At 52.9% G+C, this 25,615-nt stretch overlaps 6 protein-coding genes across 6 annotated transcripts; 2 read left to right on the top strand and 4 right to left on the bottom strand.

The window, feature by feature from the left end:
* Nucleotides 1–75: 75 nt before the first annotated feature.
* Nucleotides 76–1,830, bottom strand: CKM354_000863500 (uncharacterized protein; the record flags this gene model as incomplete). Its single annotated transcript, XM_044804022.1, has 4 exons — nucleotides 76–663; nucleotides 723–989; nucleotides 1,066–1,570; nucleotides 1,631–1,830. 4 exons carry the CDS (start codon nucleotides 1,828–1,830, stop codon nucleotides 76–78), a joined length of 1,560 nt encoding a protein of 519 aa, XP_044659957.1.
* A 1,000-nt stretch (nucleotides 1,831–2,830) lies between these two features.
* CKM354_000863400 (uncharacterized protein) lies at nucleotides 2,831–4,749 on the bottom strand (the record flags this gene model as incomplete). Its single annotated transcript, XM_044804021.1, has 3 exons — nucleotides 2,831–4,036; nucleotides 4,163–4,423; nucleotides 4,522–4,749. 3 exons carry the CDS (start codon nucleotides 4,747–4,749, stop codon nucleotides 2,831–2,833), a joined length of 1,695 nt encoding a protein of 564 aa, XP_044659956.1.
* A 1,129-nt stretch (nucleotides 4,750–5,878) lies between these two features.
* Nucleotides 5,879–7,466, top strand: CKM354_000863300 (uncharacterized protein; the record flags this gene model as incomplete). The annotated part of the gene is made up of 2 exons (XM_044804020.1): nucleotides 5,879–6,415; nucleotides 6,471–7,466. 2 exons carry the CDS (start codon nucleotides 5,879–5,881, stop codon nucleotides 7,464–7,466), a joined length of 1,533 nt encoding a protein of 510 aa, XP_044659955.1.
* A 741-nt stretch (nucleotides 7,467–8,207) lies between these two features.
* On the bottom strand, nucleotides 8,208–8,816 carry CKM354_000863200 (mitochondrial nucleoid protein MNP1; the record flags this gene model as incomplete). Its single annotated transcript, XM_044804019.1, has 2 exons — nucleotides 8,208–8,543; nucleotides 8,598–8,816. 2 exons carry the CDS (start codon nucleotides 8,814–8,816, stop codon nucleotides 8,208–8,210), a joined length of 555 nt encoding a protein of 184 aa, XP_044659954.1.
* Nucleotides 8,817–9,058: 242 nt separating this feature from the next.
* Nucleotides 9,059–23,584, top strand: CKM354_000863100 (AAA family ATPase midasin; the record flags this gene model as incomplete). Its single annotated transcript, XM_044804018.1, has 2 exons — nucleotides 9,059–16,147; nucleotides 16,208–23,584. 2 exons carry the CDS (start codon nucleotides 9,059–9,061, stop codon nucleotides 23,582–23,584), a joined length of 14,466 nt encoding a protein of 4,821 aa, XP_044659953.1.
* A 155-nt stretch (nucleotides 23,585–23,739) lies between these two features.
* CKM354_000863000 (uncharacterized protein) lies at nucleotides 23,740–24,511 on the bottom strand (the record flags this gene model as incomplete). Its single annotated transcript, XM_044804017.1, has 5 exons — nucleotides 23,740–23,929; nucleotides 23,987–23,996; nucleotides 24,065–24,175; nucleotides 24,222–24,346; nucleotides 24,399–24,511. The coding sequence occupies 5 exons, from the start codon at nucleotides 24,509–24,511 to the stop codon at nucleotides 23,740–23,742; spliced, it is 549 nt and encodes a 182-aa protein (XP_044659952.1).
* Between the last annotated feature and the right edge of the window lie 1,104 nt (nucleotides 24,512–25,615).

Here is a 25,615-nt window from a genome sequence, read left to right as displayed (position 1 = left end):
TATAGAGTACGACTGATGAATAGACGTAAAGCAATTGGTGTATCACGGCGAAACAAACTCTCAAAAATGATGGCACTAGACTCTAAACCTCCACCTCAAATCCTCATCACCTTGCCACTCCCCTTCAAGGATCTCCGCGCCCTCCCTCGCGGCAATCTCATCTCTCTCCCTGTTGATCTTTGACAACAGCCACCACAAAGTCGACACAACGACAAGGTTACCGACCAAGTATGCAAGCGCCACACTATGCCCCACAACATACTTCGGCGCATCCGCTCCTCTATACAACTGCGTCCCAATCACCGCGCCCAAATTCCCAATCGTAATCTGCAACCCGTTCGCCGCAGCACGTTTCGTCTGACCCGAAACATTCATCGCCGGCCACGAGAGTCCCAACGCGACAGAAGGATAAATCCCTGCAGCGGCGAGGAAAACTCCGACGTAGGATTGAGCGGGACGGGTTGTAGGAGAGGGGTTGGAGAGGAGGAGAATGTAGCCGAGGATGGCGGTGGAGGTGGAGAAGAGGATAAAGGGGGCGCGGAGTTTGTAGCGTTCGGAGACGAAGGCGTAGCCGACTGTGAGGATTGCGGCGAGGGCGTAGGGGGGAACGGTGAGGAGTTGGGCTTCCCAGGAGGCGTAGCCGAGGGCGGCGATGATGGAAGGCTGTGAAGGGATCTGATGTCAGTGGGGATTATTCGGAGAGTTGGGGGTGAAGAGCTTACCAAGAAGAGAGATAGAGTGTAGAGCGGGAGGGATAGGGTGTGGAAGACTCCATTGTACAACCAGACTTTCGGATCCTTGAACGCAGAACCCACGTTCGCCCACGTGAAGCCTTCGTTTTGGGTCGCGTCACTGTCATTCTTCAAGCGTGCATTGATGAACGCCCGCTCTCCTTCTGTCACGAATTTTGCTTTGTTTGGCCAGTCTGCAACAAACCAGTAGGCTGCCACAGCCACGACACAAGTCAACAAGCCTTCGAGGATGAAGATCTGCACCATCCGTCAGCCTCACACGAAACCCGCAAAAGCGTATCAATCGTATTGTTGGTGAGATAGAATTTCTTACCCATCTCCACCCATTATACCCTCCAACACCCCTCATATGCCCAATTCCATACGCCAAAATCCCACCAAACGCACCCGCCAAACTCGCCATAGCGAAGAACAGCGCAATCCGAAATTGTCTCTCCGATCTCTTATACCACATACTCAGATAAAACACCACACCAGGGAACAGCGCTCCCTCAGCAACTCCAAGGAAGAACCTCACAATCAAGAATCCCGCAACACCATTTTGTTTCTGCACCACACCTTGCAATGTCGCGACAATTCCAAATGCGAGAGTCGTACTAGGGAGCCAAATTTTAGGTCCAATGCGCTTTAGAATGACATTCCAAATGACTTCAAGAAGGATATACCCGACGAAGAACATTGTAAGACCGGTGAGATATTGATTTGCCGTGATACCGAGGTCGACCAAGAGGCCTTCGAGACGGGCATTGGCGACGTTGGCGCGGTCGAGGAAGGAGAGGAGGTAGAGGATGCAGACGGCGGGGAGGAGGTGGACATCTCTGGAAAAAAGTTTTAGTATGCACTCGAATAAGGAGGAGGTATCGTTGGTAGAATTGTACAATTTCCGAACGAGACTCTTCTCGTTGATGTTGTATGCCGCTGCGATTTCTTCTTCATTGCGAATTTCACCTGGAGGCGGAGAGCTCGTTTGTGATTTCTCTGCATCGTGATCGAGGATTTCTTTGTCTGCTGCTGTAGGAGGATCGTATTTGTCTTGTTGTGCTGTAGCTCCAGTGGAGCTGAAATGTCCGAGGACCATCTTTCTAGACAGTACAATGCTTCGACAAGAAGCAAAGTAGTTGTTAGAGTGACAGCAAATAGAAGACAATCACAGTCTTATCAGATGGTCACAGCAAAGGTACGAAAGAGCATGGATATAAAAGCGATTACATGTACTTATGGCGGGACAGGATGACGGTCTTCGGCATCGTTCGTTTCAAACGGCAGACATCGCGTGCTTTCCCACGCGCAGCTGTCGCGTCTCGGCAACTGCTGGGTTTGGCGCAGCTCACTGGTCAGCATCATGATGGGCTTGATGTCGTGATTGAGGATCTGCAAACCTGGAGACGAGCGCGGTAAGGTCGAAATGTGGCAATCCGAATCCGAAAAGTGGAGGATCGGACCGCTTCTTGTTCGTTCTTATGGTTCTTACCCTTGGATCTTGTTCTAACGTTGCGTGTACACGTGGATGGATGATCCTGGTCTTCTACTTCAGGTGAACGACTGTTCACCCGGTCTCGAATGTCAATTTGACATTGGGAACGGCAATCGTTTGGTATGTGCTGCGAAATGTTCTGGACTGCCAGGCCAAATCGTGCAACCGACGACCCGAAGCACGACATTGCGATCCTTGCAATCTTGTTCATCCTGTGCATCACAGACGGTTCTCCGGTAGTGCTCAAAGTCGGTACTAGCACCGTATATGGGGCACCACCGCACGTGGGTGCGATCGCTCTCGATTCTGTTGCTAGCTAAACTACCTTTGTGGTAAAGCATGTATGTGTAGCGATCGTGAACTTTTTGTTGACAACTCTGATTACATCTTCTCTCGCCTGATGTATCCAGGGAGCGGACAGTGCCGTAGATGTCGAGTGTCGTGTAAGAAGAGAGTGGTGATGCAAGGGAGAACAGACGCCACGAATGTGTGCTCTGAATACTCCAATTGATCTCGCTCGGTATGCTGCTTTCCACCCTTTTCATTCATGCCGTGGTGCATGTGCTAGAGAGGGAGAAATGGGCATTGTCGATGCGAAATCCGCTCAGTGAGAACGATTCTGCTGCTGCACCAGTTTCTGCAACTCCGCTTCCTTTCTGTCGACGCTTAGCTCCAGCAAAGTGTTCTTACGCTTGAGCTCGATGATTTCCTGCCCGCTAGCCTCCTGGTCCTCGCGTAGCTCGGCTACGTCTTGCTCCTTATTCTCGGCGATTCGCTCCCATTCACCAGCTTTGCGCTCAGCCGCTTCGAGCTGCTGCTTCAGCAGAGTGTTTTCTTTCTCGAGCTGACCGGCCTTCACCTTCGCGGTTGCCAAGGACTTGGCCATGGCCTGAACATCATCCTGGCTCTGGATGCTGCGAATCACCTGTGCAGCCATGCGGTTTTCGAGGTCACGGCGCTCGATGTAGGACAGCTCGCGAGGAACATCGATTGGCGGCTCTTCAGTCTGTGGCACAGAAGGAGATGCGCTTCTGTTGGCCGACAGACCGCGGGTGGTGAGGAAAGCCTTCGCTGGCGGACTGCTGCTTGTACGGGCAACGGTAGAGTCGTGTCTCTCTCCATTTGCAATCTCGCGCACTGCTTCACGTTCTTTCAAAGCAGCTCGCAGGTCTTCAATGCTTGCCTCACGAAGAGCCTTTTGAGCATCTTTGCGTACAGCCTCGCGTGCAACCTGCGCCATGTCCCCGATCAATCGCTTTTCTACAAAGATTGGATTCTCGGTGCCTCTGGTCTTCTGATGCGGCTTTGGCAATGGCGGCAACTTGTGATGCTTTTCGACGGGCTTTGCGAATGACGGTGCTCCAAATTTCACCAGCATATCCTTTGGAGTGTACTGGTTGTGCCCATGAGCACGACGGTTTGGCTCAGCATCGAGAATGTCGTCGAACTTGCGCTTTGGCCGCACAACTTCTGGCTCTGGAGGCTTTGCTGCCTCGACTGGGATTCGATAGTGCACAGGCTTCCATTCAGGGTCACCGCTGAAGTAGTAAACATCTTGTCCCTTGCCGCCATGTTGGGCGAAGTGGTATTTTTCGTTTCCCTCTGCTTTCTCATCCTTGATGGCAGGGCGCCCGATGTGGCGACGATGGCGACGAATATTGCATGGCTGACCAAAGTCGTGCTGCCAGAACTTGCAGATCTTGGCCTTGGGTATATCCGAAGCCAGCACCTGCTGAGCGGCTCTATCGTCAAGATACACGAATTTGGGCGGAACATTGCCGTCCCGCCAGCTGATCCTACCTATGTCACTCTGTAAATTGTCAGTACTCGAGTTCCAGCGTATACGCTGGGCCTGTATTGTCGCTACTTGAGTGACCGCCGCAGATGCAAAGGAACCAGAGAGGATCACGGGGAACAGGATTTGATGCAAGCTTACCTGAAAGATACGCCAACGCTGCTCCACTGGTACCTTGGGTGTCCGGCCATACCAATCTGTAAATTCGTTCCCGTCTTCGTCGCCCGGCTTCCAGATCTCGTACAGATCTCCGCCGATACGCATGTACTCACGAGAAGCTGTGGTCGGATCAAGCAAGCTGGACCCGTTGGCCGATTCGTCGGACTCTACGCTGGGAATGGCGCCTGTAGAAGGGGGCATATTGGCGGCATCGACCGTGTCATTGGCGCTCATGGCTTGTACCTTTGTTGATTGCGTCAGCGATCCATCGCGCGGAGAAACGAAATTTATGCTGCGAGCCGCAAAGGACCATGATTGAACAAAGGATCTAGGCGACTTACCTCTGCCCAGGCGTCGACTCCCTCGCTGTGGGGAGAGACCTCAGCACCCTGAGCCAGGCGTCCTGGCAAGTTCTCCGTGGCCGGTACTTGGGGCTCCTGGGCGAAAGCGCCAGACGCCGGCGACTGTTCGAGTCTCTTCTTCTTTCGTGGCTTCTGTCCCTGCGAGCCTCGCATAGTCGCCTTTGCGTCTGGCTGCACCGTGGTGATCACGAACTGATTGAAGTCCATGGTGGATGTGCAATGCGTTCGACGTGCGGCTCGAGTGGGGAAGATCTGTCTTTGGTATCGAGTGGCGAAGGATGACTCAGATCTCCGTTCGGTGAATGGCTTTTGGGCTTGTCCTGGGTTGCGGCTGAAAGGAAAGTGGGTCGAATGGAATTTGCGGTGTTGAGCTGAAGCTGTGCCTTCTGTTTGGTGACGCTGGCAGTGCCGCTCGATTGCTGTGATGACGGAAGGCTGGAGCCCCAGGGACTGGAAGAAAGCCGAAGCCTGAAGTGGTTGCGTCCAAGTGGAAATCAGAAGCTCGCTTCACATGTCAACGTGCAGCAGCACAAATGCAAGTTCGGCCTCACTTTTCCAGGGCGTTGCCGGCAGTCGCCAGAGACTTGTCAGCGTATTCTGCGGACGAATCTGCTGATCGTTGCTAGAAGACTTATGGCATTTGAAGCGAGGTGAATGGCATCTTTGCTCGGCATGCCCTTTTTTTTCTACAAGAACATGCCCGGCTCATACATCACGCCTCTTCGCATTACAGCAGCGACCTGGGTGAATTGATAATGCTCTTAGCCTGGCAGCCTCCGCAGGAGTGGTGTGTGCAGCATCAAATCAACGGCAAAATGCCTAGATCCTGCTTTCAGTCACACCACGTAACGAACTTCTGAGTTGCTTCTATACTTTGTTTTTGACATTACTGGATTCTGATCTCTCTCAGCTCCAGATCCTTGTTGTCGTGCGATCCCACATTGGAATGGTTCATCTCGGCTGAGACGGGGACTTTGCAAACGATGTCATCACGTGCCAACCTCATGAAAGGATGAAGACACACGGCTGCTACAGCTCGACAAGCTAGCAGTGTGAAGGGTTCAGCAGCGGAGAGATGGAAGAGGTGTGGAAGTCTCGCTGCGAGATAGACTTTCTGTGAGGAGAGGAGCGAGATCTCGCAGAAGTGGGGACCGGCGGGAGCTTCCTGCCAATTATCTTGTTGCTGACCGCTGGCCAATGTGTGCTAACTTGATTTGCCCGCATCATTGACATTGCCACCACCTCAGACGTTCAATCGCAGGCAATCCATCGTCCTGCGTCCAGGCGACGAAGCCGTGCTCACCCTTCGAATACATCGCCGACGACGACACCAACGATGCTGAGCACTCCAGCGAGCAAGGCCGCCCTGCGCGCCGGCGCGACGACCTCTCTCCCGAAGGTCGCAGCTCGCACCCTCTCGACCACCACTCCCGCCCAGGCCGTGGCACAGGATGGCCAACAGAAACGAGGAATGGCTACAGTGCAGGATGCCCCGCCGGTGCACCGACACGGCGGCTTGAAGGATCAAGATCGTATCTTCACCAATTTGTACGGACACCACGGGGCAGATCTAAAGAGCGCCATGAAGTATGGAGACTGGTACAAGACGAAGGAGATTTTGCTCAAGGGCCACGACTGGATCATCTCGGAGATTAAGGCTTCTGGCCTGCGCGGGCGAGGAGGTGCAGGCTTTCCATCGGGCATGAAGTGGAGCTTCATGAACCCGAAGGGCTGGGACGAGGATACCAAGCCCCGATATCTCGTCGTCAACGCCGATGAGGGCGAGCCGGGCACGTGCAAGGATCGTGAGATCATGCGAAAGGATCCTCACAAACTCATTGAGGGATGTTTGGTCGCTGGCCGTGCCATGAACGTAAGTCATATCGTGCGCGAGAGTTACAGAGGTCGCGCTAACGGAGCAAATTCAGTGCACAGCAGCATACATTTACATCCGTGGCGAGTTCTACCACGAAGCTACCGTGTTGCAACGAGCCATCCAGGAGGCTTACCAAGCTGGTTTCCTCGGCGAGAACGCATGCGGATCGGGCTTCAACTTTGACGTGTTCTTGCACCGTGGCATGGGTGCATATGTTTGCGGCGAGGAAACGTCCTTGATCGAATCACTCGAGGGCAAGCCGGGAAAGCCACGTCTGAAGCCTCCGTTCCCAGCTGCTGTTGGTCTCTTTGGTTGCCCTTCTACTGTTGCCAATGTCGAGACTGTGGCCGTTGCACCCACCATTTGCCGACGAGGTGCTAGCTGGTTCAACTCCTTCGGGCGCGAGCGAAACTCGGGCACCAAGCTTTTCTGCATTTCTGGCCACGTCAACAACCCTTGCACCGTCGAGGAAGAGATGTCCATTCCACTTCGGGAGCTGATCGACAAGCACTGCGGTGGTGTACGTGGTGGCTGGGATAATTTGAAGGCTGTCATTCCTGGTGGTTCATCGACACCGATCCTGCCTCGCAAGATCTGTGACGACCAGCTGATGGACTTCGACGCACTCAAGGATTCGCAGTCTGGTCTTGGTACCGCAGCAGTTATTGTCATGGACCAGAGCACAGACGTTGTTCGCGCCATCTCTCGTCTTTCCAAGTTCTACCACCACGAATCGTGCGGTCAATGCACACCTTGCCGTGAGGGCAGCAAATGGACAGAGCAAATCATGCACCGATTCGAAAAGGGCCAAGCACGATCACGTGAGATTGATATGATGCAGGAGCTCACAAAGCAAGTTGAAGGACATACCATCTGCGCGCTGGGCGAGGCTTTCGCTTGGCCGATTCAAGGCCTCATCCGACACTTTAGACCAGAGTTGGAGGCACGGATAGCAGATCATGCTAAGAAGAGCGGCGGAGAGGCTCTTGCTGGCGGTTGGCAGCACGACGCAGTGAAGAAGGGCATGCTTATTGCACCAGGCCAATAGAGAGTTCAAGGCGAGAATGAAGTTGGTCGAAATTTGTTCTGTGTATGACCCAGCGCTGAGGAGTTCTGTATCTGCATATGTACATATTCCCTTGTGTTATGTGGCGTGTTAGAAGCAGCAATGCAAAGTACTTTTGAATATCCACTCTGCTGTCACAGCTGCTTACAGCACGCGTGTATTTGGCAGGAACTAATCACCGTTCTCGTGTATTTGGCAGGAACTAATCACCGTTCTGCATGTCAACGACCTCGCGGTACACAAGTAGAGCGCGTCATTCGTATTAGTCTAAGGCATCAGCGCAGTAGTACAGGTCCGCATGGGAGAACCTGTCAAGGAGATCTTGGTGTAATTCAATCGGACTGCATGCTTGGACAACATCGAGAGGAGTATGTGCTGCGGCCAAATATCTATACACCTTCTCTTCCCTTCGCAGTCCGCGCATCGCTTTGCCATTTCCTCTCCTGGCGCGCTGTTGATTGGTGGTATGAGGCTGGTCTGCGGTACTTGTGCTTCTCTGAAGATGAAGCGATTGCGCTCATTCGATTTCAAGCAGTAGTCATGTGGCTGATAGAGCGGCGCTTCCAGTCTAGTGCTCAGCTCTTGCGCCCAGGTACGCTCGTATACTGTACAATGATATCTTCCTGTATGTCCGCAACCCAACTCATGCAGAACAGCGCCTTTCCGATGCTTTTTGAGCCCATCATACATCGCGAGTATTGCCACAAAGTCGTCAAAGCCCCTCTACTCCATCTTCACCACACCACCCAGCGCCTTCAGTGTCTCGATAATCTTCTCGGCCTCCTCCTTTGGAACACCCTCCTTCATCATCTTGGGCGCACTCTCCACGAACTTCTTTGAGTCCACCAAGCTCAATCCCAGCATTGCCTTGACCTCCTTGATGATCTTTGGCTTTGCGGCCGCGTCGAATGACTCCAGCTTCAAGTTGAACAATGTCTTCTCCTCCTTCGCGGGAGCAGCCTCTTCGGGCTCCTCTGCTGCTGCCGCGGCAGGAGCTCCACCTGCAGGTCCAGCAGCAGCAAAGCCACCAATTGGCATGTCAGGGATATTTAATCGTGACTGGAAAATATGTCATTAGTTTAGTGTCAGGCCTCGGTGGCGGCTGTTGTATACCTTCAGTGTTGATACAAGGTCTGCCGTCTCTAGGAGCGTCAATTGGCTAATCTGGTCTACGATGCTGGCAATCTTTGCATTCTCGGGAGCAGCAGCAGATTCCGTTGACTGCCATCTCCTTTGCTGTGTTCGTTGTGGGATTGTGCTGGCTGCGAATCGGGACGAAGATCGGAGACATTGGCGGCAGGCGCGCGCGGCGAAGGAGGGAGCGAGCGACATGGTGGCGAAGGTGATGTGGGCGTTGATGGGCGATGTCGGTATCGTGTGCTCGTGTGTCTCGCCGTCCGCCAAATCGAACATCCAATGCGGCGTTCTCGGGGGTGCACGCGGCACTTGCCGCCGCCGCCGACCTGATCGACTTCGAAGTCTGCACTTTTTTCTGCTTGACGACATATCACATTGGCTTTGCCAGGTATCCCACCCATCCCGTTTACGCATCGCGTGACGTTGTTCGCACTCGAATGGAGTGCACCTGGGATACTGAACTGCTGCGGCAGGGCGCCCAGCTCCCTGAAGAGCTGCTGCAGATTATTCAAACCGGCAGCAACGAGCAATATCTCGAAGCTCTCACAAAGACCGCACTGGATGCTCGATACACGTACATCCTGTTGACACACTGCGAAGATCTCCTTGCACACATTTGCGCGTCCCTACGAAAGCATGGATCTTTGGCGTCTTCGATCGCCACATTAGGACGAATAATACCTTATGCGCCTTTCCTCTCATCTCTGGCCACTCACATACTGGAGCAGGAACGCTACGCACTGGGTCTGAAAGATGCCGACACCGAGGATCTGCTGTATTTGCTGGGCTTATTTCGCCTGATCAAGTACGATCGCCGGAATTTTGGTAGATTCGTCCCACGAACAGAGCTGGCGAGATTACTGCAACGAAGCAGTCCAGCAGTCGCGTATCTCATCATCAGAATATTACAGATCCACTTGAAAGGCGCAGATCATTGGTTTGAGACCACTCTCAAGCAGTATCTGGGCGAGGACCGGCCTGATGCTCCACTTGACGGTCCTTGGGACGACAGAGTCATCGACTATCGATTCCTGACACTTTGGGAGCAAGAACGTAGCGACGCGGTGTTAGCTGCTATCTCTGAGGCTCAGATAGCGAAGGCTTTGACCCCGTCATCGAGAATCCGACGCATCCCCGCGGAATCTTTTCACCCGTCCACGTCACTAATTGGAGGCGTGCTCTTGCCCACGTTGGCCAACGGGCAATCTGATCGAGGATCAAACGACTTGATCAACACTTTGACTACTTCAGACAACATATCATGTATCGCACACGCCCTCAAGAGACCCGAGCCTCTTCTGCTCACTGGCCTGGCTGGCTCTGGAAAGAGTTTACTTATACAACACGCCGCCAAAATACTCGGCAAGCTCGATCAAATGATCACTTTGCATCTCAATGAACAAAGTGATGCCAAAGTTCTACTTGGCCTTCACACCACCGGCGATGTGCCTGGTACGTTCACTTGGAAGCCTGGAGTCCTGACCACAGCTGTACAAGAAGGCCGGTGGGTTGTCATCGAGGACTTGGACAAGGCTCCGAATGAAGTCTTGGGCACTTTACTGCCACTCATCGAGAAGAGAGGACTCTTGCTCCCTAATCGCAAAGAGACGATATATGCTGCCGAGGGTTTTCGCATTATCGCTACTGTTCGTAGTTTCCGCAATCACCGTGGGGTAGAAAGCAAGCCACTTTCACATATGGTGGGAGCACGACACTGGCGAAAGCTCTCCATCAAGATGCCTGAGCCTTCAGAGCTGGCAGACGTTGTCGGCAGTCTCTATTCCGGTCTTGACAAACTCATTCCACAGTTCATGGCAGTTTATGGGCGGCTCAATGCGGCAAGTCAACAGTCGATCCTTGTAGGCCAGAGCAAGACTGGAGTCGCTCGCGTTATTGGACCTCGAGATTTGCTGAAGTGGTGCAAAAGAGTTGCGACCAGCCGACATGGTCGATCTTCGTTCACAAGCAAAGATATCGATGACTCTTTCCTTGAAGCCATGGATTCTTTCTTAGGCGCACTGCCAGACGATGAGGTACGAACAATACTGGCTTCTCACATCGCGGAAGAGCTTCACATCGATCCTCAACGTAGAGACCACCTCTTGCGTGATCGAGAGCCTGAATACAAAGCTGGCAAAGAAAGCGTACGAGCTGGACGTCACGCAATCTCGCGGAGCAAGCAGAGGAAACTTGTCGAAAGCTCATTCTCAACCAACCCACATACCTGTCGCACACTTGAGAGTGTTTTAGCAGCTGTAGTGAACAGGGAACCGCTGCTACTGGTCGGTGAGACGGGTGTCGGGAAAACAACAGCCGTGCAGCACCTCGCTACTCAGCTGGGTAAGAAGCTGGTGCCCTTCAACCTGTCTCAGCAAACTGAAGCTGGTGATCTGCTCGGTGGCTTCAAACCCGTCAACCCCCGCGCGTTGATGGTTCCTCTGAAGGATGAGTTTGATGAGCTTTTCAGCGACAGTTTTCCGTCAGCAAAGAACGAAAAGTTCATCTCTGTCCTGAAGAAGTCGATGGACAAGAACAACTGGACAGGCGTCTTCAAACTCTTTCGCACTGCGATAGGAATGGTCAACCAAGAGCGGGCTGCTACTCCACCCAGAGACGAGGGCGAAGCTCCAGCCAAGAAACGCAAAACAGGGAGCAGAAGGGCCATCGACTTCGCCAAATGGGACGCCTTCTTTCTCAAGCTAGAAGCGATGGAGCAACGACTGAGCTCGGGCGACAAAGCCGTTGCCTTTGAGTTCATCGAGGGTAACATTGTCAAGGCTGTTCGGAACGGAGACTGGGTGCTCTTAGATGAGATCAACTTGGCGTCTTCCGACACGCTCGAATCGATTGTCGATCTGCTGGACCCAAGTCCATCCTTGCTGCTCACAGAGTCTGGAAACATTGAACGCATCGAAGCGCACCCAGACTTCCGTGTGTTCGCTGCGATGAACCCTGCTACAGACGTCGGGAAAAAGGATCTTCCACCAGGAGTTCGGTCACGCTTCACTGAACTCTATGTTGAAAGTCCGGATAAGGATGCCAAATCACTTGAGAGCATTGTACGTTCATGGCTGGGCGCTGCAGCAACGTCAGATGTTGCAGTGGCAAGCCACGTGCGTGAGCTCTATCAGAAGATTGTCACGCTGTCGCAAGACAACAAGCTTGTTGACGGCGCTGGCCAGAAGCCACATTTCTCATTGCGCACACTGACAAGAACGCTGAGCTATGCCAAGCGAATCTCACAGATGTGTAGTTTGAGACGTGCCCTGTACGAAGGCTTCCAGATGAGTTTTCTGACGTTCTTGGACGCGGAATCTATATCCTTGGTGCAACCACTGATCGAAGACTGCCTCTTCAGGAAGGCCAAGATCAATGTCAAGGCAGAACTACAGCGGGCATTGCGCAAGCCAGAAGACGGACATGCGTATGTACAGGGCCATCCTGGTAGCAAGCATTGGATTCGCAAAGGTGCCGGCGAGCTGCAAGACCAACCACAGTACATCATTACAGATTTCGTTCGTCGGAATCTGGAGAATCTTGTTCGAGCTTCGTCGACTCGCCAATTTCCCGTGCTGATACAGGGACCTACGTCCGCGGGCAAAACAAGCATGATTGAATATCTTGCACAACGCACCGGGCACAAATTCACACGCATCAACAACCACGAACACACCGACCTGCAGGAATATCTTGGTACCTACGTTTCTGGGACAGATGGCGCTTTGCAGTTTCAAGAAGGTATGCTTGTTAAAGCTCTTCGCGAAGGTCATTGGATCGTGCTGGATGAACTGAATCTGGCGCCTACCGACGTGCTTGAAGCTCTGAATCGGCTGCTGGATGACAACCGCGAGTTGCTAGTGCCCGAAACCCAAGAAACAATACGACCACATCCGGACTTCATGCTCTTTGCTACGCAGAACCCTGCGGGACTGTACGGTGGTCGCAAAACACTCTCGAGGGCGTTCCGCAATCGATTCTTGGAACTGCATTTCGACGACATTCCAATCGGCGAGCTGCAGGAAATTCTCCAGCGGCGGACTCAACAGCCGCCGTCGCGGTGTGCTCGCATCGTGAACGTGTATCGAGAACTTTCGGTCATGCGGCAAGAGAGCCGATTGTTCGAGCAGAAGAGCTTCGCGACCTTGCGTGATCTGTTTCGCTGGGCCATGCGACCAAATGACACGATCGAACAGTTAGCAGTCAACGGCTACATGTTACTCTGCGAGCGTGTGCGAAAGCCCGAGGAACGCTTTGCACTCAAGACCGTCATCGAGAAAGCCATGAGCGAGAAGGGACCCAAAGTTACCATTGATGAGGATACGCTGTATGCTCAGAACGCGCCGGAGCTCCTTCAGCATGTTCAGTCTGGCGCTGATCATGGCGTAGTCTGGACCAAGGCCATGCGCAGGCTTTATGTTCTGGTGTCGCGGGCTATAGCGAACAATGAGCCTGTTCTGCTTGTCGGCGAGACAGGCTGTGGCAAAACCACAGTCTGCCAGATGCTTGCCGACGCAATGACTAAAGTGCTCTACACAGTCAACGCTCACCAAAATACAGAGACCGGCGATCTCATCGGATCGCAGCGACCTGTCCGCAATCGCGGTGCTGTAGAGTCCACCCTCAGGCAACAATTGATTGCTTCGCCCGTGCTTCGTGCAACTCAAGACGTGGCTTCCAGGTCCACGGACGTGTTACTTGTCGACTATGACCGACTTGTGAAGGCTTTGCCAAAAGACGAACGGACGAGGTGGCACCAGGACCCTGCTCATTTGGAAGTTCAACTCTGTCGCACGCGCTACAACGCCCTCTTTGAATGGGCAGACGGGACTCTCGTCAAAGCCATGCGCGAAGGCCAGCTGTTCCTGCTGGATGAGATTTCTTTGGCTGACGATTCAGTCCTTGAACGCATCAACAGTGTCCTAGAACCATCTCGAACAATATTGCTTGCCGAGAAGGGAAGTCTTGATGCCTCAATCACCGCCACGCCGGGTTTCCAATTCTTTGCTACGATGAATCCTGGTGGCGACTACGGAAAGCGTGAGCTGTCGCCAGCTCTCCGGAATCGATTCACGGAGATCTGGGTGCCCGCCATGTCTGACCTGGACGACGTGCTCCAGATAGTACAGGCGAAGCTTGTGGCCAGCGCTCAGCCACATGCCCATGCTATGATACGCTTCGCCAGCTGGTTTAAGAAGAGATTCGATACATCAGCTAGCTCTGCGGTGTCCATTCGGGATACTTTGGCTTGGACACAATTCGTCAACTCCTTTGCGCCTGCCGGGGCGCTGCCAGCTATCGTACACGGAGCTGCAATGGTCTACATCGACACTCTTGGAGCAAATCCAGCAGGCCTTATGAGCACGACATCGTTGAGTCTGAACGAGGAGCGCCAGGCCTGTTTTACCGAACTTGGTCGCGTCTTGGGTACCGATGCTCTTGCGTCTTACGAAGGCACCTTCGAAGTTCACCATGGTCCGAACACATTCAGTATTGGCCCATTCCAGATCGAGCGTTCATCGAAGGTTGTCGAGAGCGAAGTGACATTCACATTCGATCCGCCCACCACACGATCTAATGCAATGCGAATACTTCGAGCATTGCAATTGTCCAAGCCAGTACTACTCGAGGGATCTCCCGGTGTCGGAAAGACGGCACTCGTAACGGCGATCGCAGCCGCGACCGGGACACCGCTGACAAGAATCAATTTATCGGACCAAACCGACCTGATCGATTTGTTCGGCGCCGATGCTCCGGTTGAAGATGGCTTCGGATGGCGAGATGCGCCCTTCTTGCGTGCCATGAAGAGTGGCGAGTGGGTTCTCCTCGACGAAATGAATCTCGCTTCACAATCAGTCTTGGAAGGCCTGAATGCTTGTCTTGATCATCGAGGAGAAGTCTTCATACCCGAACTCGGCCTGTCTTTTGCGCGACACCCTCGCTTCCGGCTGTTCGCTGCCCAGAACCCCCATCACCAAGGAGGAGGACGCAAAGGATTGCCTGCTTCATTCGTGAATCGATTCACTGTCGTCTACGCCGACACATTCAAAGCTGAGGATCTTCTGATGATCTGTCAACGCTCGTTCTCTGAACTCGATATCGACTACGTCAAGAGAACAATCGCTTTCGTGACGCGTCTGAACGAAGAGGTCGCTGATCGAAGGACCTTTGGCGCCCTTGGCAGTCCATGGGAATTTAATCTGCGAGATATCACTCGATGGTTCGCACTTGCTGCATCCCATGACGGTCTTCTTCGAGCTGGTACAGCTCGAGACTTTGTTGAGATGCTGTTCACGCAACGCTTCAGGACGCCACTGGATAAAACGTGTGTGCGCGAGCTTTTCGGTTCAATCTTCGACGGCGCACAGCACCCAACGGATCTTTTCTACAATCTCTCCACGCAAACATTGCAGATCGGCCTCGCCCTTCTGCCTCGAGATACTGCGATGGCTAATATATCCAATGGGTGTATCAGCCTCAAAGCCTCATCGCAGCATTTACGAGCTCTCCAGTCCATCATGCTATGCGTGCATAAGAGATGGCCTGTCATCCTCGCAGGTGGTTCTGGCGTTGGCAAAACGACATTACTGGAAGGACTTGCATCCTGTGTTGGTGCTCATATTGTGACGCTTGGAATGAGCGCTGAGACTGATGCACTCGATCTTATCGGAGGCTACGAGCAGCATGACCCTCACAGACGTCGAATAATCGCACTTTCACGACTTCGGGCCCAATACGAGCTTTTCGGCAAAGCAGCGCTCGCACAGGGGCTTGTGGCCGACTACGCTGCGCTTGAGCGGGCTTTCCTGGAAGTTGAACAGACGGCCGACGATGCTTCAATCTCACGCTTATTGAATCTGCTGCCGAATCAGGCCGCCTTGCACCTGTCACCTGTGCTCGACGAGCTCAAAGTTGGTCAAGAAGCCATCGACAAGGCACGATTCGAATGGATTGAAGGCCCTCTCATTGAGGCTATTCAAGAAGGTAAATGGGTCGTGCTTGATAACGCTAACTTGTGCAGCCCATCCGTCCTAGACAGACTCAATGGCCTCATGGAGCCCAATGGGGTCTTGATCGTGAATGAGCACAGTGCTCCTGATGGCTCCGCACAGATCATCAAACCCCATCCTGGATTCCGCATATTCCTCACAGTCGACCCAAAGCTCGGAGAATTGTCGCGTGCCATGCGCAACCGCGCTGTAGAGATCTTTCTCGCAGACCTCCATCTAGACGCGGCTGTTTCAACAACTATGCTGCATCCTGAGTCGTCGATGACCCGGTTCAGCGCCATGAGGAGAATCACTGCAGCGATTGCAGATGCCTCCACGAAAGAATTGGCCCGCGATCATCGCGGCCTGGCTGACGAGCAGCTTATGCATCGCTTCGAACGTGACACAGCACGTAATGACTCGAGCTATCAGGCGGCTGAGACATCTCCATCGTCCCTAGGAGATCAAGTTGGCATTCAAGACCTATATCAAGGAGTGACAAACGCATTGCAAGCGCCTGCTGACTATGCTCGTGTACAGGTCAGTAGCCCAATGTCTCTCAAAGTAAGTATTATAGCTGACGGTAAGTGTTCTTTGCAGACTGTACACCCTCTCAACAACCAACCCCTCATTCAACAATCACAGCAAGCCTACACGACTGCTGTATCACTTGCAACACGTTATGATATCAATGTACAACTCATCGCACTCACGGCAGCATTGACTTCGTCCAAATCTGACCGCAAACTGGTTGATCGTCTCTCTCGGTTTTGGCAAAGCGCCCGGCAGCAGACGAAGTACAGCGGTGCCAAGACAAAGATCAATCTGCTGGATGTATGTGGCAAGCTACTGCTCCCACTACAGGACTGGTCGCAGCAGAGTCAAGTTCTGTCTTTGAAAGATCTTCACGCGACCAAGAATGCATTGATCGGCTTGCTTGTCTATTGCCGGACGCTTCTACGCGGACTGAGTTCGCCCACTTTGGACGTGCCAACATTGACTGCCATCGCGATGGTGGGACAATCCATCTGTCATCAAACACAGTCGCTTCCTGTCCTTGAAGGGACAATTTCCCGGTTTCACAGTGGCCTGGGCGATCTCGGTCTGGTGCCTGATGCAGAAGATCGACACGCGTTCATGGCAATGTGGCAGCAGTTCAGACCAGCGATGCCCAAGACAATGGAGACCTTGCAAGCGCTGCTGTCTTTCGAAGATGTCATGGCAAAGTTCGATGAAGTCACCATGAGCTTTCGCGTGCCAGTGAAACACATCGCAGAACTGCGCATCCAGTTCCTACGAGCTCTCGAAGTCAGCCATTCGGCTGATGATCTACGCAGTTTGGCGGACAAAGCCACCCTAACACTTCCTGCTGCTGCACTGGATGATGAATTGGTTGACAATGCTGTGACTGCGAAGCCCCACTTCATGGCCAGCTTCGAATCCCTTTACCAGAGACTGGTCATTGCAAGCGACGAGCACGTTTCAGATGCTATGGAGATGAGCAATCTAGAGGTTCTGGCGATGAGGAAAACAAGAAGAGGGCTGGCTGGAAGCGCCGACTCGACACCAGGACAGCTCGCACTGGATCAAATACGTTCAATCTCGTCAAGCACGGGCACGGGCGGTATTATTTTTACCAACAATTTCCAGAGCTTCGCAAGCCTGAAAACTATTCTTGGCGACCTTGCTACGGCAAAAGAAGTCAGCCTGCAGGCTCTGGGCTTGCTGGAATCTGAGACCAGAATCCTTGGTCACGCTGCTACCACAAGAGCGCAGCTTCTAGAAGATGAGGCTGTGAGACATCTGAACACGAAGCTGCGCAGGTTGATAGAGTCTGTTGCTCAAACTTTGGCGCAGCAGAGCGAATTGGGCCTTCTCAGAGACCACGCGACGAGGATGTTGCGCGATGAAGACATGCAAGAAGCAGCTATTCAAGCGATCGCTTGTTGTGGCGACGAACGAGCTGCGGCGATCTGCCGGCGGCTCAGCGAAGTGAAGAGCTTCCTTGCCACAGACTACGAACGGGACACTCAGATCCAACAGAATGCTGCCTATGCATGGGCGTCAATTGCAACCGCCTGTCTCGATCTATGCTTACCGGAGCACACCTTCGACCCGGTGCAGGAATCGCAGGTGTCGACCACCGTATTCCGACGTACCAAAGACAGCTTGCAGGCTCAGTTTCAGACGTTGCGATCTTACAGGCAGGCATGGGTCGGAGAGCCAGACTCGCTGCGTGCAAGAATCTTGGAAGAGCAAATTGCATCACTTGGCGAGGGCCCGGCTGTAGTAGAGATATGTCGACCAGAAGTCTCTCAGCTTTCGCAGCTTCAGGGAGATATGAAGGCTTTATCGCGCCTCATTTCTCCTCTGCGACATGACACAACTCCGCAGAGCTTAAACGACGCTGCCTGGAATAATTTGACTGTCATTCGCGACAGACTGAGCGCACAATATCGAGCATACGCAGATCTCACAGCACCTGTACTGGGATTCGTCGACTGCTTGTTCGTGGCGCGCCGACTCTTCCTGTCACCTACCGATGAGGCTCAGGCGCAGAATCCTCTTGCGAGACTCGTACCGTTTCTAAACGCGGATATGAACGACTGGACCAGCGACGCCCTCTTCGTCCATGCGCAACACGCCTGTCGATCTAAGGAAGAGCAATTGTTGTGGCTCTCTGTCGTAGCTGCGCGATGTACGATCCTACCGATCGAGCAGACGTCCCAAGAACTCCGTGCGACAGTGAACGACGCTCTACGCAGGTTCTACGAAGCCTGGGCCACGGAGCTTGATCGTGACCAGCGTTTGGCCGCCCGTAATTCGAGCCTCTATCAGTTCCGCGGCACGGATGACGAGTCTGAGGAAGCAGTCGCGGCGGAGCTCAACGCGCTGTTTCCGTCTTACGATGAAGGTACTTATGAGAAAACGCGAAGCCTCAGCGTGGATGCGCAAACCCTGGCTCCTATACTCCGTGCGATCCATCACAGCATCCACTCCAAGAATACACTAAGTCCCGAGTTACTGCTTGACCTTTTGCAAAGAGCAACTGAGGTCCCTGCATTATGTGACAGTCCAAGTGTCGCGGCCATCATCAGCGCTTTACACAAATTGTCCACAGAACTGTCGGCACCGAAAGTGAGCAAGAACATCTACAGCAACCCTGACGTGGGACAAGCCAAGAGACTCGCTGCCCTGCTCGAGAAGATCCAAAAGCGCTTTGAGTACATACACAACGCTTGGCCCGATCATGCCACGCCAATCGAAGCACTTCGAGCTTGTAACACAATTCTGGCGATCCACTACTCAGAACCATTGGCGCGCTTCCTGCCATACATCGAGAAACTGCACGTCATCGTCAACGAGTGGCAAAAGGTGGCCAGCTCCGAGTATTCGGTTTCCAATTTGCTGGAAGAAGTCACCAGTCTCGTGGTCAGCTGGCGGCAACTTGAGTTGTCGACATGGGCAGGTCTTTTTGATCACGAAGACGAGGCTTGTGGGAAGAGTGCTTCATCATGGTGGTACGTTGCCTACGAGACGATCGTCATCGCAGCAGAAAGCGAGGCTCAGACTGGCGCGACGCTTCAAAACTTCTCGCAACAGCTGCTCGAGACTCTCGCCTCATTCCTGAACCATTGCGGTCTGGGCGAATTTGCTATCCGCTTGTCAATGTTGGCAGATTTTGAAGCAGATCTGCGCGTCAGAGCCGTGGACAATATGGCGCTCAAACCTGTTCACATCGCATTGGCAAGTCTCATCCGATTCTACTCGCACTTCACTGCGACTGTCTCAAGTCACCTAGCGGGTAAGCGGAGCGAGCTCGAAAAGCAAATCAAGGAAGTGGTGCAACTTGCTAGTTGGAAGGACCGCAATATCGAGGCTTTAAAGAGGAGTGCGAAGAATTCGCACAACCGGCTCCTGCGCAGCGTCAAGAAATATCGCATGCTCCTCGCTGAGCCAGTCGCTCCTCTTCTGCAGTCTGATTTTCCTGCCATGAATCAACATCTGGATCCGGAACCTGAGCAACTCGCAAACATGATTGTTCCTTCAGAATCTACGCCTGTGCGTCTTGAGGCCTGGCTCGGCCGGCCTCAAGAACTGAAAGATCTTGCGTCGGTAGTCTCTGGAATCACTGCCCGATCAGAGACGGCGAAGACTGCACCCAAAGTAACCAAGCGCCTCGAGAGATTCTTGCAAGAAACGAACGATGAAGCGGCGGAACTTCGCAAAGAAACACCGAGCGTTACTACGGAGAAGAACAAGAGCGTTGTTCAACAGCTGAAAACGCGCAAGCGCCGCCTGCTCGCCGACGTCTTTCGCGAGGTCCAGGCCATGGGATTCCAGAGGAACATGGCTGAAGATGTTCTCGCACAGCAGCAGTCACTACAAGGTGTGCTGTCGAGGTCCATGCCACTAACATCGATCAAACCCACAGCAAGTACTGCCCTTGCGGATTATGAACACCATCGCTTCATGCATCTCATGCCTACTGTTCGCGAGAGTACTATCAAACACAATGAAGACCTCACACCTGCGGAGATTGCCAGAGGCAAGACTCTCCTGGAGAGTATGCTGCATGTCACTATACAGCAGCGAGTTAGTATCAGCAACGGCCTCAGCAACCTCAGAGCTTTCACCAGCGCGATGCGTCTGCTCCGGGAAGTATCGCAAGCAGACAACATACACTTCGAGAGTGGAATTGCTTCCGACCTTGCACTATGCCGTGCCAATATTCTCGGTCTGCTTGGTATTGCACAGACAGCATCTCGAATTGTGCACATGCAATCACAGCTGGCGAGCACAGACTACTCCGAGGTTGAACGGCAGTTAGCCACGGACATCGAAGAGTTGCAAGACCTGCAAAATAAGTCCTCCTCTCACGCCACCCTACCTTCTGGCCTCAGCACACGTGCCCTCCGGGACATCGTGCAGCAGTATGACACAATATCTGCCCGACTTCGTGCTCAGATCAATAGTGCCATGACACAGCACCAAGAGCTTCGTCCCGTCCTGAGTCATGTCGCAAGATGGACTGCAACGGGATCCGCAAAGCCGCTCTTGGACAGGGCAAGACTCACTAGTGCCAATGACTGGGTGCAGATGCTACTCGGGCTGATTAGCGATATGCAAGCGCCATTGACTGCGAATGGTGTGGGTGTGAACGGCTCGACCCAGAAGTCCTGGCTCCTTGATCAGCAACACCATCTGCACTCTTTCATCCACACTCTGGAGTTAGATGCTGCCCGCTCGAAATTGGAGAATCTGATCAGCTTGATACCATGGCTGCGGTCAGACACTGGCGACCAGTCTCTGACGAAACACGATCTTCATCAAATCGCAGCGGTTTGTGCCAATGTCTTGCCTGTGCTGGACGCTTACGCCAGCAGCGCTCGTGACGCACTGCTTGATCTTTCAACAATCCACACCACTACAAGCAGAGTCGCATTCCACCTGGCGACTTCATTTGTGCAGCTTGCAAGACAAGGATTCTGCACGCCATCAGATAAGGCACAAGGCGAGGAACAACAGTCCGGTCAGGTTGAAAGTGGCACGGGCCTCGGCGATGGCGAGGGCGGCGAGGACATTAGTAAGGACGTCGGCGCAGATGAGGATCTGTCTGAGTTGGCCCAGGAAGCTAAATCGAAAGAGAAAGATGATGAGATTGAAGCTGAAAAGGACGCAGTCGACATGGCAGATGAAGACTTGCAAGGTGATTTCGACGAAGGAAATGGCTCCGAGGAGGACGACCAACAAGACGACAAGGAAGGCGGTGAGGACGCTGAACTTGATGAGGAGACCGGCAAGATCGGCGAGAACGACGACGCCGTGGATGAGAAAACATGGGATGATGGTAAGAAGGCAGAAGAGGCGGACAAGGAAGCGGACAAAGGCAAAGGGACTCGCAATGATGATCAAGCCGCTGCAGAAAATGCTGAAGCCGACGACGCCCAGGACGACGAACCAATGGAGCAGGAAGCAGAAGCTGGCGACGAGATGGATGCTGAAGCCGGGCAAAACGAGCCCGATCAAGCCGATCCACACATGCAAGATGAGCAAAACCTCGAGCTTCCTGAGGATCTGCAGATGGATGGAGACCGTGACGAGATGAGTGACATAGAGGCGGAGGATGACATTGCTGACGATATGGAAGACGCTGGGTACACTGAAGAGGAAGCAATGACAAAGCAGAACCCAGACGACCTTGACGCCGAGATGGGTGAGGATGATGGTGACGAGGAGGCGGAGAAGACAGGTGAAGCCACCGCTGGCGACGATGACGACCCAGGCCAGGAGAAAGAAGAAGGCGACGATGCGAACTCTGACACAGCCATGCTTGACAATGAAGATACGAAAGAGAAGCCTGATGATGGCCTAACTTCCGCCGATGCGGGCCAAGGCCAAGAGGAGGACGTAGATGATGCGAAGAAATCGGGAGCTGTTTCCAGTGCTGAGCAGCAAGAAGACGACCACGATGCTAATGAGCCAAGCGAGCAGACGGGTGCAACTGAGGGAACCCAAAGGACTCAGACCAACGAGACTTCTGGCCAAGCAGAAAGCGGCGATGAACAACAGCAATCGCTTCCATTCAAACAACTGGGTGATGTGCTCAAGCAGTGGTACAATCAGAATCGAAATATTGAAGCTGCGCAGGAACCCGAAGAGTCTCAGAAGGCCGCAGAAGAAGGGGTCGACATGAGCGACCCACGATTCGAGCACGTTCCTGAGAATGTCGATTCTGATATGCAGGCCCTCGGTGCTGCCAGTGCTGAACAATCCAAGGCACTTGATGACCAGAACGCAGTCGATGTCAACGAGCAAGCCCTTGACGATGTCCCACTGCCTGAAGAGCAGGCAGAATTGCCGGAAGATAACGAACCCCACCAAGAAGCTGAAGGCTCAGCGGCGAAGGGCGAGAACATGGATGGCGCATTGAAGCCAAATCAAACCTTGGTCGGCAAGCCCAAAGAATTGGACACTGCAATGGATGATTATGCCGATATCGACGAGTCGGACGACATTGAGAATGTTGATGAGCAGCTTGACCAGACACATCTGTCCCAAGAGAAACCGGAATTGAAGTCAATCGAGGACGCCCGCAAAGAGTGGACAGATCATGAGAACAGAACTCGCAACATGGCGATCGTACTCACCGAGCATCTTCGCTTGATTCTTCAGCCAACGCAAGCTACGAAAATGCGCGGCGATTTCCGAACTGGCAAGCGACTCAACATCAAGAAGATCATTCCCTACATTGCTTCTTCATACAAGCGTGACAAGATTTGGATGCGTCGATCAGTGCCAAGCAAGCGCACGTATCAGATCATGCTGGCAATCGATGACTCGCAGTCAATGGAAGAAGACGAGCGGAAGGGTCTGGCTTTCGACACACTCGCTCTTATCGCCAAGAGCATGGCCATGCTTGAAGTTGGAGAGTTGTCTGTGCTGGGCTTCGGCCAGACAGCAACGGTCGCCCACGCCTTCGACATGCCGTTCACTTCTGATGCTGGGGCGGAAGTTGTCAGACAGCTGACTTTCTCACAAACCAAGACCGACATCAAGCGACTTCTCGAAAAGTCGATCGAGCTGTTCCGGGCTGCACGATTGAAAGCGACCGGGTCATCGAGCAACCTCTGGCAACTGCAACTCGTCATTTCCGATGGCCTGTGCGAAGATCATCCATCAATTCGACAGCTTGTCCGTCAAGCTCACGAAGAACAGATCATGGTCGTCTTCATCGTCGTCGATGCTGCAGCTCAAGAAACTACGGCTGTAAGCTCGAAGCAGAGTATACTGGACCTCAATCGGGTAGAGTTCGGCATGGATGCGAATGGCGAAACTCAAGTGAACATGGTCAAGTACCTGGACACGTTCCCGTTTCGCTACTACCTCATTGTGCGAGATGTGCTCGAACTGCCCAACGTACTGGCTGGCGCATTGCGGCAGTGGTTCGCAGAAGTTGTGGGGACGGACGCATAGATTGTGACCTCTGCTTGTGTAACAAGTCACTGTCCTAGCTAGTTGTGTACTTATTTGAACGCGCAAACGAATTGCATTCAACGAGCGTTCCGACTGTCCGTCACCTCGATTGCTTTGACAGACTTCCGTTCTGCGTCTCGCATCAAGCTTGAAGCTCACTTGTCCAATGGTGCCTTTGGAAGATCTTTGCAGTTCAGGATCGCGTCATCGGACAATCTGAGGAACCACTGCGCGTTCTTGGCTCCTGGGTCAGATTCGATAGCATACAAGATCAGCTCAGTGCCATTCGTGCTGCCGCCTCCCTTGACATTGAGGGCCAATTTGGTGTTGAGGACCGGGACAATCCTGCCAGCGGAAATGTTAAAACTGAACTCAAGCGATATGTTATGCAGATCAACTCACCAGTATGCACCTGTACGGCGAACGGACACAGTAGTCAGTAATTTGTTCTCTGTACCTTTATCATTTTGTGTGCCTCACCTGTATTATTGCGACATGGAACGATGGACCATCTGGTTCTGTTGGTCCATGGGCTCGTGAGGTTTGCCGTCACGGTAAGCTGGACGTCGGTCTTTGATATCACATCACTCGCTGAAAAGCTTGAGCTTTGTATACATGATCGACAGGACGAACTTACTAGGGGAAGTGAGGTAGGTACCGCTCTTTCGATTCAGAAAGTGGTACTCGTATCTGCCGGTTGAGCCAATACCTAGGTGCACTATATGCCAGATTGAATTAGGATTGGTACGGCCTGGACCATCCCTGGGTGTTCTCGTGAGCGGATTGAACGGCCACAGCATAGAAGGACACGAACCAAATTTGGACTTTGTTGTCACTGGTAGCGCTTCCTCCAGAGAGGTCGATAAACACGGTGTCCTTCTCGCGAGAGACAATGTAGTATGAGTTGGGGCCGATCCAATCAGACATTGTGAGAAGGTGTGGTAGGGTCGAAGAGTTTACAAGTGTTTGGTTACGATTTTTGATCTGAGAACTTGTCTGTGGGAAATGAAACTGATGTCGAGTCTCGAATGTAGTGGAAAACCAGACCTTTCTTATAGTAGCCGGCCAGTACTGGACAATGTTTCCACCTGATTTCACATGCTCGATCTCGGATCTCTGCTGCAGCTCAGCTTCAACACCTCAATGCACGCTGGAGCTCATCATGCATAACAGTATCGTATGCACATGAAAGTGGCGATTTCCCCAGCGTTGAGGAGGTTGGTAGCAATTGCATCTTGTCAAAGCCAATTTCTCGTTCACCTGCTCGCAAGTTGCGCTCAAGGAGACTTCACACTGGGGCCCCGAACGTATCGAAGGAGAAAAGGCACAATGGCACTTGCAGTCCATCCCAGAGCGTATATCTGCCATCATTAGCTTAGTGTCATCGAATGTCACCTTGGTGTGTTCCGAAGACTCATCGTGTAATGTGTACAACAATGGCTATGCCTGTTTAGGACTTTGCACACGCTGTGTTTTGCAGATTTCATGCGAACTATGTAATAGTTCATTGCCGACCACAGTGAAGGGCATAGCGGCAACAATGCATGGCTGACGTTGCAGATGCAGAGAGAGGAAGCAAACCGGCCGAAATACGAGTTGTTGTGCGCTCTGCTGCAAGGCTCACGCACCCCGCATGTTGTGCACTCTCCGCGGACATTTCTGTTCTTGTTGCCATATATCTTGATAGCATCTGTCGAAGTTTACATCACGCCTTCCGGCAATCCAGCCCGTCTGAAATTTTGAATGATAAGCATACCCAAGCGCTAGAGCAACGTTTGTCAACGATCCGATGGTGCATTTCCGAAATCTGTGTCCTTTCTCTATTCACAGAAATTAAATGCCTACACGCCTGCGAGTCCATGGTGACGCAGCATTGTGCAGTATGCGACTTCGCAGCATCCTCAGCATTCTTACAACGCTCCCACTCATCCGCCACGCCGCCACAGAGTCTCTTCATGCCGTGCCGATGCAGCACATGCTCCCGCGTTGCGCCAGTCATCACTAGAGCTCTGATCTGTGGTGATTCAGGCG

This window comes from Cercospora kikuchii (genome assembly GCF_019650295.1).
Source record: "Cercospora kikuchii DNA, contig_00005, whole genome shotgun sequence".
Lineage (NCBI taxonomy): Eukaryota > Fungi > Ascomycota > Dothideomycetes > Mycosphaerellales > Mycosphaerellaceae > Cercospora > Cercospora kikuchii.
The sequence above is the reverse complement of the archived record's forward strand: the minus strand, read 5'-3'. Positions and strand labels throughout refer to the sequence as shown.